Below are 13,259 nucleotides of genomic sequence, written 5' to 3' on the forward strand. Positions count from 1 at the left end.
ACCCCTCCAGCTGTTACTGATGCTCCCATCTCCTAAGTGTGCACACGGGCAGTGACCAGTGGCTTCCCGAGGCCTCTGTCTGGGACAAGCGTGCCCAGCACCTACCCAGGTGACTGTCTAGCTCCTGGGCCAACTCAGGGGTCCTTGCCACAGGAGGCCTCTGGGGAAGCCTCGTCCTCTGGAGAGATAGTCCCCATTCACCCGTTGTCTGGGTTCATGATCTTTTACTACCTTTTCTGTCCAAAAAAGGCAAAATGATTGAAGAAAAGAAAGGAACCACTCAAATAGTGGCCGAAGGAAAGAAAGAGGGAGGCGGGGTGGGTCTCTCCCCAGACGGTCAGGTCCTGCAGGGCAGGGTCTGTGTCAGGCCATCCTAGTTGCCCCTGGGCCAGCAAGGGGGGCCTGGATCAGCAAATGCCTGTGGAATAAGTGGCCCAAGTTGAAAACTTCCTTTTAGCTCCCACCAGCGCCCAGGGTGTACCGCCGTGTGCCCCCGCCCCCCGGCCTGGAAGAGCTGTAACCGGCCAAGGAGGGACTTCCTCTCACAGACCCAGTTTCCCAGGCCTCTAAGACTGTGTGCGGTTGGGGAACAGAGACCCAGAAGTTCCAGGACACTCGGCTCCCACCCGCCCTGGGCCAGCACTGCAGGCCAGGGGGACCTGCTGTGCTGGTTTAGGAACTGGACCAGGGAGGCCTGCCCAGATGGGCTAGGTGAGACCAGTCTCCTACTTGGGTTTGGAAGCCATCACAAAGTCTGAGAACAGTCTCCTTCCCTAATCACCTTGCACTAATGGTTAAAATTACTGTCTGAATGCTCCAACTTCTGCTCTTCCTCTGTAAGAGAACCCTTCCAGGGCCACAGTGCCCTTCCAAGCTGGCAGAGGGGAGGGGAGGCCGGGCTTAGCTTTCAAGAGCAGCTGACTTACCAGCAAGGCCAGGGGAACCCCCCCAGGAGCCCAGCTCCTCCTCCTGCAGGGTGTTGGGAGACTGAAACCAGGACCACACTTGGGGGTCCAAGGGTGCACAGGAAGGCGTCCACCTTCCAGCCCCAAGGCAGAATCCTGACACCCCACCCCCAGAGCCTTCTCTGCCCGACCTGACACCCTCACCCCAGCCCTGGAGACAGGGCCCAGCCCTGCAGGCCCCTAGGAAGTCCCTTTGGCTGTGCAGGACCCCTCCAGGGGAGCTTGTACTAATGGGCTGGGACCCTGTCCTCAGCCTGGAGTGTGGTCTACAAGCCGCCACTGTCCCTTTCCCAGAGGACAGGAGGACCAGCTAAGGGAGCCTCATTCAGGTGGTGCAAAGGTACCCACCCAGTCCCAGGAGTCGTGTGGTCTCCAGTGAACAAACTCCACCCTCTCAGAGCCGCCCGCACTCCCAACCTAGAAGGGAAGTGGGGTGCTCGGGAGACAAGTGGGAGGGCAGGCTCAGGGGTTCCCTTCATGGGTCTAGAGGTCAAAATCCTCAATTCCTCCAGAGTCTCCACCCTCAGACACTCAAAGTCCAGGTTCGAGCACCTCCAAACGCCCCCTTGGAAAGTGGGATGGCCTGGTCCCCACCCTTCCCCCAACTCCCCAAGTTGCCCAAAACCCAAGCGAGCCAGGAGAGCAGGTTCCTTTAAGGTGTGCACTTTATTGAACTGGTCTCACGTCAGTGTGCAGGGAAGCCCTGGCTGCCGCCACACCTCTCAGCCCGCTCCCGGGGCCCAGAAAAAGCCTTCATACATGTCAAGTTGGGGACAAAAAGGGGGGCCACGATGGCTGACCATTCAAAATAAAACAAAAAGAACAAGTATTAAGGCGAAGATTTAAAAATTTGGATTACATAATTTACACAAAAGCAACACTATCACCCTCCCCTCTGTGGACTCGGGTGAAGACTGGCCCTTCTTAGAAGTGGGCAGCTTTGGGGCAGGCGAGGGACCTCCTGTAACAATGCATCTCATGGTGTTTGGAATGACTATTAGAAAATGAACAATGTACGATCAGTCCCGGGCCGCACTGCAGAACTTTGGGGATGCTCGCTCCGACACACTGCTGTCGCCTTCACCGTTCCAGTTTTTAAATCCTGAGTCAAGCGCCAAAAAAATTTCAAAAAAACAAACGAAAAAAAAAAAAAGAAACAAAAAACAAATAAAGCCATGCCAATCTCATCTCGCTTTCTGCGCGCAAGTTAGGTTTTTTTGTCAAGAAAGGGTGTAACCAACTGAGTAACAGTCCGCCTAGAAGCATTTGCGGTGGACGATGGAGGGGCCAGACTCGTCGTACTCCTGCTTGCTGATCCACATCTGCTGGAAGGTGGACAGGGAGGCCAGGATGGAGCCGCCGATCCACACGGAGTACTTGCGCTCAGGAGGCGCGATAATCTGGGGAGAGAGGGACAGCGTGAGGACCCTGGATGGCGCCACAGGGGCCCAGCCTGCCAGGCCAGACAGCCTGACACCCCACGTGCCCAGGCCGGCTCAGGCTGGGTGCGCACTCACCTTGATCTTCATCGTGCTGGGGGCCAGGGCCGTGATCTCCTTCTGCATCCTGTCGGCGATGCCGGGGTACATGGTGGTACCCCCAGACAGCACTGTGTTGGCATAGAGGTCCTTACGGATGTCCACGTCACACTTCATGATGGAGTTGAAGGTAGTTTCATGGATGCCACAGGATTCCATGCCTGAAGGGAAAGACCCAACTTAGCTTTCCAGTGGGGCCACCACAGTGGCGGCCCTGGGTGCGGGGGCAGGGAGGCCTCACTCACCCAGGAAAGAAGGCTGGAAGAGAGCCTCGGGGCAGCGGAACCGCTCGTTGCCGATGGTGATGACCTGCCCATCGGGCAGCTCGTAGCTCTTCTCCAGGGAAGAAGAGGACGCAGCGGTGGCCATCTCCTGCTCGAAGTCCAGGGCGACGTAGCACAGCTTCTCCTTGATGTCACGCACAATTTCCCGCTCGGCCGTGGTGGTGAAGCTGTAGCCGCGCTCCGTGAGGATCTTCATGAGGTAGTCAGTCAGGTCCCGGCCAGCCAGGTCCAGACGCAGGATGGCGTGGGGGAGGGCGTACCCCTCGTAGATGGGCACTGTGTGGGTCACCCCGTCACCGGAGTCCATCACAATGCCAGTGGTGCGGCCAGAGGCGTACAGGGACAGCACGGCCTGGATGGCCACGTACATGGCTGGGGTGTTGAAGGTCTCGAACATGATCTGCAGGGAGACATGGGCCTTGTCACACTCAGGAAGCCACCAGGGAGGGACAGGCAGGCAGGCCGGACCAGGGACATGCAGAGAGTGCAAGAACACAGCTAAGTGTACTAAGGACCCTGGGACAGGGAGTCACTTCACACCTACTGTGCACCTACAAAATACACACTCCAAGGCCACTTTTACATCAGCCTTGGTGGCTTTGTCACACGAACCAGTGTTAGTACCTACACCCACAGCACTTTGTACTTTAAAACGCCTAGTCAGAAAAGCAAACACAAAAAAAGGACTCCATCTGGGGAAAAGCAAATAGAACCTGAAGAGTTCCAAAGGAGACTCAGGTCAGAGAAGAAAGTCCTAGGAGAACGGCAGAAGAACAAGAAGTAAGAAAGGGCGTGGCACAGAAGAGCCACAAAGGGTGTGGCCAGCCCCGAAGGCCAACAGGCTACTGACCTGGGTCATCTTCTCACGGTTGGCCTTGGGGTTCAGGGGGGCCTCGGTGAGCAGGACGGGGTGCTCCTCGGGGGCCACACGCAGCTCGTTGTAGAAGGTGTGGTGCCAAATCTTCTCCATGTCGTCCCAGTTGGTGACAATGCCGTGTTCGATGGGGTACTTCAGGGTCAGGATGCCTCTCTTGCTCTGGGCCTCATCGCCCACGTAGGAGTCCTTCTGACCCATGCCCACCATCACGCCCTGCAGAAGCAGCGACAAGGTGCCCTCAGCATGGGCACAGCCCCACCAACCCTCACCCACACAGAAAGCCAAAGGCCTCTCTCCTGGAGAACCTAGGCCTCATCCTCCGCCTGCTCCAAGAGCGGACCCCACCCACCAAATCAGACCCAAGGCTGGCGCCCTACCTGGTGCCGGGGGCGCCCCACGATGGAGGGGAAGACGGCCCTGGGGGCATCATCGCCCGCGAAGCCGGCCTTGCACATGCCGGAGCCGTTGTCGACCACGAGCGCAGCAATATCATCATCCATGGCGAGCTGCGAAAGCAGGGCCATGAGCCTAGGTCGGGTGGGGCCGCCCCCGCCCTGCCCACTTCCGGCGCGCCACACCTTCTGGCCGCCAGGGGGCGCCGACGCGCGCCCAGATTGGGGACAAAGGAAGCCAGGCCGGCTGCATTATTACCATAAAAGGCAAACGCTGGTTAGAGGCGGCCCCACAGCGCCCGGCAGGAAGCCAGGCGCTCCGCCCCGCCCCAGCCCCGTTCAAAAGGAGCCGGCTGGCCGCGCGGAGGCCACACCCACGGGAGCCGGCACCGCGGATAAATGTGCGCAGGCGCTCACGCGCCCCAGCGACCCCACCCCTTCCGGCAGGCCTCCCCACCCTCGCCCGGGTCCCGGCTCCCGACCCTAGCGCGCACGCGCAAACGCAGGAGCACGCGCAGTCCGGTCCTGGTCCCCAGCCCCCACCCGGCCAAGTGAGGCCCCCCCACCGCGCCCACCCACCCACCCGGCTGCCCAGCGAACTAACTAGCCACTCGAACAAAGGCCCGCGGCCGCCCCGGGTGTGCGGCAGCACCAGGGGGACGCGCCGGCAGGGCAGTGCAGCCGGGCCAGGAACGAGGTTAGCATAAGCCTCACTCCTTGCGCCCAGGCGCTTTCCACGGGGCAGGAGCGAGGGGCGCCGCCAGCCCAGGTAAGGCGAGGGCCCGGCGCGGATCTGCGCGCCCGGCCGGCCCGGGTGCTTACCTGGAGGTGGAGTAGACCGGCGAAGGCGAAAGAGCGGCGAAGGCGAGAAGCCTGTGCTGACCGGTGGACGAAGTCGCGGCAGTGGCTGCGCGTCGCGCTGCCGGGTTTTATAGGGCGGTGCGGTAGCCGCTCGAGCCATAAAAGGCAACTTTCGAAACGGCGAGCGCTGATTGGCCCCACGCCGCTCACTCACCGGCCTCGGCGCACAGTGCAGCATTTTTTCACCCCCTCTCCCCTCCTTTTGGGAAGAAAAAAAAATGAGAGAGGGACTGGGAGAGAGCGAGAGCGAGATTGAGGAAGAGGAGGAGGGAGAGTTTTGCCGTTGGCCGCCCTAGGGTGCTGGACCCTCGGGCCAGGGGTGCGCGCCGTGGGCCACCGCCCCGCGTGGCAGTGCTCAGTGCGGCCCTGCAAGGCAAGGCTTGCACCGGCCTGTCTCTCCGTGCCCCCCAACCCCGGGGACCCTCTGGGTGTGGATGTCACATGAGCAGTGAGCTCCCCCGTGGGCACAAGGGTTAACACGGATGTGAGGGTCTCTGTTGGCATTTGGGGTGCATGCTTAAGTTTAGTAGCAGTTGTGGCCAAAGGGATGGTCAGGGAGTCACTCCCCCCGCGTTGCCAACATTATCTCAACTAGTCAGCCTGGGTGGGGGTGGGGGCTCTGGCTGGGGGTGCTCAGCTTACTAAGTGGAGGTGATTACTACCCAGAGACCTGGTGTGATAGGGGGGAGTCAGGGCCACTGTCCCCAGGGACAGTGCAGCCCCAGAGGCCAGTGCCTGGAAGTTGCACTTGAAGAGGGCTCCCAGGCTGCCGGGCTGCAGGCCTGGAAAGGTGGGCTCCCTAGAGCAGAAACTGTTGCCATGGAGCCAGGCTGCCTCTGAGGGCTGCCTGGTCACACCCAGCCAAGGCCAGGGCTGGGCCGTAGCCTGGCTGGTCACCCAGGCAGCCGTCAGGCACTGCTGGGCTCAGGCGGGCAGGATGCTCAGTGCAGCTCTGGGGCCCACCATCCATTGTCTGTCCTGTGGAGCCACAGCTGAACTGCCCTCCTGGCCCATCTGGAGGTCCCCAAGGGCTGGAGAAGGACATTGCATGAGCCACAGATGAGTTGGGGGTGGGGTGCGGCAGGAACAGTAGCTAAAGGCCAGCTGCCGTCAGAGAAGACCCTCTCCTTGTCACCCTTTACTGCCCTGTGTTTCTGTAAACACTTGGTGAGACCTGGGTGCCCTGTTCTACATGGGTGGTTCCCTGCTCTGAGAGCTGCCGGTTTGGCAGGAAGAGCCTGGACCCAGATGGTGGCCGATGCAAGCCCAGGGGACTGTGGGACCCCAGAGAGGCACCTGGATCAGCTTGGAGGACACAGGCACCTCCTTAGAATTGGTGACAAGAAGATGAGTTTCCACACGAAGGAGCACAGCAGAGAAGGCCTAGCTGTCGGCGCTGGCCCGGCACGCCAGCCTGTCTCCAGCCTGCCCGGGGCTCTGCAGCGCGAACTAGGTGTTCATTGAGCTAGTGCTGAGGCCAGTGACCAGTCAGTCCATATATGGGTGTGGAATGTGTGTCCAGGGAAGAGGTGGCTCGGTCCGGCCCACAGGAGGAAGCGGGTAGCAGGTCTCTTTGAAGGTTGCAGAGGCCACAAGTAGGTGGACAGGGCCACCATCACCCAGCACACAGCAGAGCCCGCAGGCGCAGAGCCGCAAAGGAACATTCCCAGAGAGCTGCCAAGAAACTCCAGCTCCCCGCCACCACCCCGGCCACAGGCAGAGGCTCCCAGCCTGTCCACCGCTTCCTCCTGAGGGCCAGACTGCTCTGTTCCGGGCCTCGTGTCTCTCAGTCACAGGCCTCTGGGCAGCCACCTGGGGACCTGCCAACCCTGCGATTCAGGGACTGGTTAGGTGGGGGGTGACCCTTTCTGCTGCCGGCTAATGAGCACCTCTTCTGGTGGTTCACTGAGCCTGGAGGGGCGCTGGGCAGGCTGGGACCAGGGCCACAGGGCACAGGATGGGAGACTTCGACTCGGGTGCCTGCGGGAAACTACATGGGGTGGAAAACACACCTGGTCCCCATGCCGCCAGGCTTGGGCTGCCACCGCACCTCTTAACCAGGGGCCGGCCAAGGGGCAGGACCAGGGCCACCCGACCAGCCTCAGACTGAAATAGTCCTGCGCTCTCCTATGCACCCTGCAAGGCCCAGGCCGGAAAGCCCCTCCTCAGCGGGAGCCCTTAGCATCTGCAACGCCCACCCTCCCCCACCTAGAACCTCCGCACTGGGCCCTGGGCCCGCATGCGGCCGGCTTCCGCACCAGACTGCTGCGTCTCAGCCCCTCGTTCCTTCAGTCGCCCCTCCCCAGCGCCTGCTGCTGTGTGCTGGGGGCGGGCAGTCTCTCTTCCCCTTCTCAGCCTCACCTCTGATTCTGCCTCTGAGAAAGGGAGCGTGGAGTCCATTCTCAACCCGCTTTCCCAGGGTCTCCAACCACCCACCTCCCCGCACCGTCCCCACCCCAGGGCCCTGCTGTGCTGAGTGTGTAAGGGACCGCCGGGGTGTATCCTCAGGCCTCGGAACAGGCCCAGGGCAGATGGGGGGTGGGGGGCACGGGCCTCGCCGAGGGGAGGGGCCGAGGGGAAAGACCGGCAGAGGGAAAAGAGGAAGCGCAGCCGGCGGAGGAAGGGGGCGGGGACTGCGGGCAGGAAGTGAACAGGTTCTTCTCCGCTTGGGAACTTTGTCCTTGCAGGGAGTTTCAGAGCCGTCGCCACCGGGGCTGGCACAGCCCACCCAGCTCAGCCAATGGGGACTCCACCTGCCTGTCTGGTGCTTTTGTTCCTCTCGCAGCTCCCCCACCTGCAGAGACCTCCGGAGGGCATGCACCCCCTCACCGAAACCGGCCACCTTGTCTTTACCCTTCTTCTGGGTGCTAGAACCCCACTGTGCCCCCCCAACCCCAGGCAGGGACCCCCCCCAAGGTCTTTTTCTCCAGAGGAAGAAGTGGGGGTGGGCCTGAGAAAGGGAAGAGAAACTCTCCCTAGCCCCCACCCCCACACAGTAAGTGCTCCATGAGGGGTAACTGAACGGAGGAGGGGACAAAACGTTCAGCAGACGCACCCCCTGTTTACGGATAAGGAAACTGAGGAAGGAGTGGTGCCCTGCCCAGGCTCAAGGTCCACTGCCAGGGGCTTTGGGAGGCCTCGAGCTGCCCCTCCCGGGGTAAAGGGCCTTGGGGCACCTCCAGGGGCTGGGTCCACAGACTGCTCCCAAGTCCGAATTCCTGGGCCCCACCTTGGTCCCCAGTGCTCATCTCCCGAGGCCCAGAGAGGACAGCCACCGGCGCTTGGTCACACAGCAGTGGGTCCTCAGGGCCTGGGCCTGCTCTTTCCCGTGGCCTCTTCCCTCTGCACCCCTCCCCTGCTCCCGCGTTGGCTCAAGAGAAAATTCTGGACCTCAGGACTCCTGAGGCCCTGGGAGGGGCTGGACTTGGGGTTCCTATGCCTCCTGCCCGACTTCGCCACAAATTTCCAGGGTCAGCTCTTGGGCTGCCCCCTCTAGGAAACCTGCCAGGACTTCTCCCCTCTTCTATCATAACAGCACCAGCTTTCCTGCTCAGAGAGGGGAGGCCACGCAGTCAGGGTCACACAGCAGAGCGCAGCCGGGAGCCGGACCTCCGGCACCACACTGCCCCCGCATCCAACCAGCCAGCACCAGCCGGTCAGGCACACGCCCAGGGCAGCACCCCGAACACAGCAGGGGTGACCCCTGAGACAAACCTCCCGAGGAGACCGCCGAAGAGACCAAGCCCTGGGGCCTGGGAAGGGCAGTGGCGACAGGCTTCCCTAGGGAAGAGGGAGCCCCAGCCCCCGGAGGGTGCCCAGCCCTGAAGTGGGGCCGGGGCGGGGGGGGGGGGGCGGGCCCAGGGTGCTCTCCTGGGCAGCAGCCAGCACCGTGGTCCCCTCTCCGGGCTGTCCAGGGCTCAGCCCGGCCTGGGCATCCCCTGAAGGAGCCAGCACAGAAGGGGGATCCCTGCCCTGGAAACTGGGAACTTACGACACGTCTTCGGAGAGTTTTTTAAAATCCTTAAAAACTACCCCTTCTCTTCCTATGCCCCAGGGGTGGGCAGAGAAAGGGCCGGGGACCCCCCCAACCCTGGGAGTTCCCAGCCCAGCTTCCTTGATGGAGGTTTTCAGAATGAGAACAAGGTGCCCTGGGCTTCCCCCCCAAAAGGCCAGCCGTTCTCTTCCTTCTCCCCAGACCCTCCTGCTGGGCGGGGCTGGCTGTCCCCATTCTCCCGATGAGACCCGAGGTTCCCCAATTGGACCCCCAGGGCTGGGCAGCGGAGGACTGTCCAGGGCCTGAAAACTCTGGGGGGGCAGGCGGCCCAGCCTCACAGGCCTCCCCACAGTTGTGGTTCCAGGAGAAGCAGCCTGGAGCAGGTGGAGACCTGCCCAGAGTCACTTAGAGGTCAAGGCCAGGCTCACCACTGTGATAGCTCAGACCAAGTTGGGTGGTGGCGTCAGCAGCAATTTCAAGTTCAGGCTGAGAGGGGTTCTGGAGACGCCTGGTCCTGACAGCCGGGGTGTCAGCAGACACACCATCAGCGAGCGCACAAACTGGGGGCCCTGCTACACCGATCCCACGCCTCGGGCCGCTGGCCCTGGGCTGCTAAAAAGGGCAGAGGGGCTTCTGGCGGGGGGGGGGGGTGCTGGGAACAGTCAGTGATGTGGGGTCTGCCGTCCCAGGCCCTGGGCTGGGCACCCAGGGAGTTCAGGGTCGGTGCTAGGTGCTAGGGCCTCACCCCCTTTCTAGCTGGGTGACCTCATCCCTGACCCCCCCCCCCCGCCTGGCCCAGGAGTTTGGGGGGTGGAGGTCCCCTGGGGGGGACCGAGGAAGTGAAAGGGGAACAGGCGGGGAGGGGGATTGGGAAAGTGCAGGTGGGCGGGACAGTGGCTGAGTCTTGGCAGCTGACTCACCCAGGTCCCCAGCTCACCCACCTCGGGCGGCGGGCGAAACCTGCCCCCCCACCCCCCAGGGGACAAGGGGAGGCAGGGTGCCCAAAGCCCCGCGGTGACCAAGGCTGGGCCTGTGCCCGCACGCAGAAAACTCGGGGCCAGCTAAGCTGGAATCTCCCTATTTCTCAGACAAACAAACTGAGGCGGTGAGGGTGGGAGGCTCCGCCCCACAGCGAATAGCGTGCTGGGACGTGAATGTACTGGCACCGAGGAGTCCGGGGCCCACTGTGGGGGTGGGGAAGGCCACAGCGCACCTTGAGGGCACCCCCGCCCGGGCGTCCTCCGCCTCAGTGGGCACTGTTCGCAGCCCCGAGTCCCCGTGGGCAACCTGAGACCCCGGCGGCCAGGAAGCAGCAGCAGAAGCTGCCCCCCACCACCCGCCGCCCTGCCTGGGGCACACACGGGGCCCCACGTGGGGCACTTGTCAGCTGCTGCCACTCCTCTGGCCGCGGGTCCTGGGGCCCGTCCAGGCGGAAACCCGATCGGTCTTGGCCGCGGCGCCGTGTAACCAGGCCCTCCCCAGCCGGCAATCTCAGCCGCCGGCAGCCTTGCCAGGGACCCAAGCGGGTCCCACGGCCTAGGCTTCCTGACATCTCCCCTGGGCCCAGTCCCGTGCCGGCTGCTCGGCACACGAGGGGACCCCCTCCCCGAAGCCTGCACTGTCCCCCGGGGATGGTCCGGACTCGGTGACACTGGTCCTGTGCGAGCCCAGAGAAGGCCCTGGACGCATGGGCTTGGGTTTGATGCGCCAGGCGAGGAGGGTCCCCCTGGCCCACCGGCCACTGTTTGGGGCTGGGGGACAGCAGCCAGGGCTCCTCGCCTCATTCCCTGGGTCACCGGGGAGTAATGTTGGCTGTTTCATTAAGTCGCCTGGGCTGCTGAGTCCCAGACCCGCAGCACTGGGGGTGACAGTGGGGGACACAGAGATGTGGCTGAGGACACGGGTACCAGAATACGTAGGGGCGAGGCGGGGGGCTCAGACCAGGCCCAGGCAGGACGCAGCAGTAAGCCCCCTGTGCACAGGGCCGGGGGGGGGCACACCGCACCCTCGGTGAAGCCGGAAGAAAGAGCCCCCCAGAGCGGCCGGGGTGTCCAGGAGGGAATGCGGCACCCCCGCTGCCCCAGCTCTCTCTCTCTGAGCCACTTCCAGGCTCTGAGCTGACGGCATTCAGGCCCGTCACTCAGCCCCTGGATGTCCTGGGTAGGTGACTCAGCATCTCTGAGCCCACCAGGGTTGGACCACGTGGGGCTGGCACCTCCCGGGTGGGCCTCCCGGGCCTCTCGGGGGTTGTCACCGACACCCTGAGAGCCGCCTCCTCACCAAAGCAGAAACCAAGGCCTAGGGTGGCGGGGCTCCCCCGACCTCACCCAGCATGGTGGTGAACCAGACACTGGGCCCCGAGGGGCTGGGGACGCTGCATTCTGTGTCCCACTGGGAGGGCCGGGCTGGTCTGTCCAGGATGGGGCAGGGCCCCTCTGCAAGGCCAGAGATGCTGGTGGCTCTGAACCACGTGAGTGGGCCCAGCTGCCCCAGCGGCGAGGCGCCCACAGCAGCTGGACCCAGCCCTGCTGACATGCACCGCCTCATGGTCACCCCTCCCAGAGACAGACGTCAGGGCCCGCAGAGGGTCAGGCTGGGGTTGGGGAAGGCTCCTCGCCAGCCCCTACTTGCTCCCAAGGCCCCACCTGATGTCCCTGCAAGCGGGAGTGGGGGTGGGGCAGGGCCACGCTGGTTCATCTTGTTCCCGGCGCGCCGCGGGCAGCAGCGAGATAGCGGAAGGCGATGGAAGGTTATGTGTCCGGCTCTGTCCTCTCCCCTACTGAGGACACGGCCGAGCTGGGTGAGTGGCCTTGGGAGAGTGGCTCACCTATGTCACAGAGCTGTAGGGAGGGGACAGGAGAATGACCAGAACGGCTCAGGCTGGGCCCGGCCAGAGCAAGCACAGAGAGAACCATACGCTGATGACCTTGGTTGGGCCAGAGGTACCCTGTCTCTGCGGCACGAAGGCCCTGGTGCCTCGACTTCCTCCCAGGCTTGCTGGGGGCTGCAGGGGGGAGGGGGCTCCGAAGGGAAGGGGAGTGCGCCCCTCCAGGTTGGCTCCCTCCCACCTCACCCGGCACACAGAGGGGGGGGGCCCAGGAGGGGTGGGCGGCTGCCTGCGGCTGCCACCGCCTCCCCCTCCCCCCATCCTTCTGGACTGTGTGTCCAGTGGAGAAGGCTGGGCAGTGCTTGGGCAAGCGGGCCGGCGTGGGGGTGAGTGGAAGCCTTGAACGATGGCTTTAAACTAAAGGCCGCTCCGATCTGCAATCTTTGTAAAGATAAAAAGAAGCGCAGCACCATGGGTCATCCGGAAAACGCAACAAACTGAAGCCACACAGATAGCGCCGCACACCCACCCGAGAGTGAGAGCAAAGTTCGCGAGGAGCGGAGCGGGCGTGAGAAGCTGTGTGGCCCGCTGCCGGCGTGACCCCGCAGTTCCCCTCCCGGGTGTTTATCCGAGGACACGGGTGCACACGGCCTCCGAAAGGCAGGTGCAGAAGTGGTCCCGGAGGTTCCTCTGCCCTACACAGACGTTCACCAGGGCCCCCCAAACCCCAAACACCCTGAAGGCACATCAGCAGCGGAATGAAGAGATAAGACTTGGCGTGTTCACACAATGGAACAAACTCCCGATCACGCAACACGTGGCTATCAGAAACGTGCTGAGCAAAAGAGGCCAGACGGAAAAGAGCGGTTCCGTGTGACCCGGGGATCAGAGTGTGAGGACAGGGAGGGAGCCCGGGAGGCTGGAGTGGGGACAGCGGCTGCCCTTGGGGAGCACTAACTGGGAAGGGCGTGGGGGCGGGGCTCTGGGAGCTGGAAGTGTCTCTTGACCCCCATGGGCGCTGGGTACATGGAAGTAGTCACTTTGTGGCAATGCGTGTAGCTGCCCACCAGGGACGTGTGCACTTTCCTAAGACAGCAGCTAGGTAGGGAGTATGGTCCCACCAGCCCTGCCAGCCCGGGGTCCTCAGCCCCAGACCCCCGCTGTCTCGGTTCTTCATGCTTGCTGTTCACACTCAGTCTACAAGTCTTGGGAGGGGGGTGGCCCTTCTCCCCAAGCCCCTCCCAAAACACTCTTTTTGCTTCTTTAAGTTCTGTGTGTTCTTCAGGGATCAGTGGAAACGTTATCTCCTCCAGGAAGCCCTCCCGGATTCCCAGGCAAGGGCACGGCCCTCGTGGCTCCCGCGAGCGTCATGCTCCTCGCGGCGGAGAATCGGATGTATCTGTGTGATCGCAGGTCTCCTGTCTCCCTGTGGCTCCACGGGCAGGACCGCGTCTGTTTGGCTCACTGCGGGATCCCCGGTGTGGAGTTAGCGCAGGTTTTGGTCTCCATCTGCAGATGGAA

The 13,259-nt window shown here is 63.0% G+C and overlaps 1 protein-coding gene and 1 long non-coding RNA gene across 2 annotated transcripts; one reads left to right on the forward strand and one right to left on the reverse strand.

Moving 5' to 3' along the window:
• Nucleotides 1–1,612: 1,612 nt before the first annotated feature.
• On the reverse strand, nucleotides 1,613–5,019 carry ACTB (actin beta). The gene is made up of 6 exons (XM_045821258.1): nucleotides 4,879–5,019; nucleotides 4,042–4,170; nucleotides 3,638–3,877; nucleotides 2,749–3,187; nucleotides 2,483–2,664; nucleotides 1,613–2,365 (listed from the first exon to the last, which is right to left on the reverse strand). Exons 2-6 carry the CDS (start codon nucleotides 4,162–4,164, stop codon nucleotides 2,222–2,224), a joined length of 1,128 nt encoding a protein of 375 aa, XP_045677214.1. The 5' UTR covers nucleotides 4,165–4,170; nucleotides 4,879–5,019; the 3' UTR covers nucleotides 1,613–2,221.
• A 6,470-nt stretch (nucleotides 5,020–11,489) lies between these two features.
• On the forward strand, nucleotides 11,490–13,005 carry LOC123807448. The gene is made up of 2 exons (XR_006783653.1): nucleotides 11,490–11,711; nucleotides 12,190–13,005. It is a non-coding gene; the product is annotated as an uncharacterized LOC123807448 (long non-coding RNA).
• The last annotated feature ends 254 nt before the right edge of the window (nucleotides 13,006–13,259 follow it).

Source organism: Phyllostomus hastatus, unplaced genomic scaffold, assembly GCF_019186645.2.
Source record: "Phyllostomus hastatus isolate PE091 unplaced genomic scaffold, TTU_PhHast_1.1 phas_contig_150, whole genome shotgun sequence".
Taxonomy (NCBI): domain Eukaryota; kingdom Metazoa; phylum Chordata; class Mammalia; order Chiroptera; family Phyllostomidae; genus Phyllostomus; species Phyllostomus hastatus.

Excerpts from the sequence above, each read along its gene's own strand:
- ACTB (XM_045821258.1), bottom strand. The coding sequence starts at position 4,164 with ATGGATGATGATATTGCTGCGCTCGTGGTCGACAACGGCTCCGGCATG. Across the intron at positions 3,188-3,637 it reads ACCGTGAGAAGATGACCCAG|ATCATGTTCGAGACCTTCAA; the intron begins GTCAGTAGCCTG and ends GTCTCCCTGCAG. Across the intron at positions 2,366-2,482 it reads CCAGCACGATGAAGATCAAG|ATTATCGCGCCTCCTGAGCG; the intron begins GTGAGTGCGCAC and ends CTCTCTCCCCAG.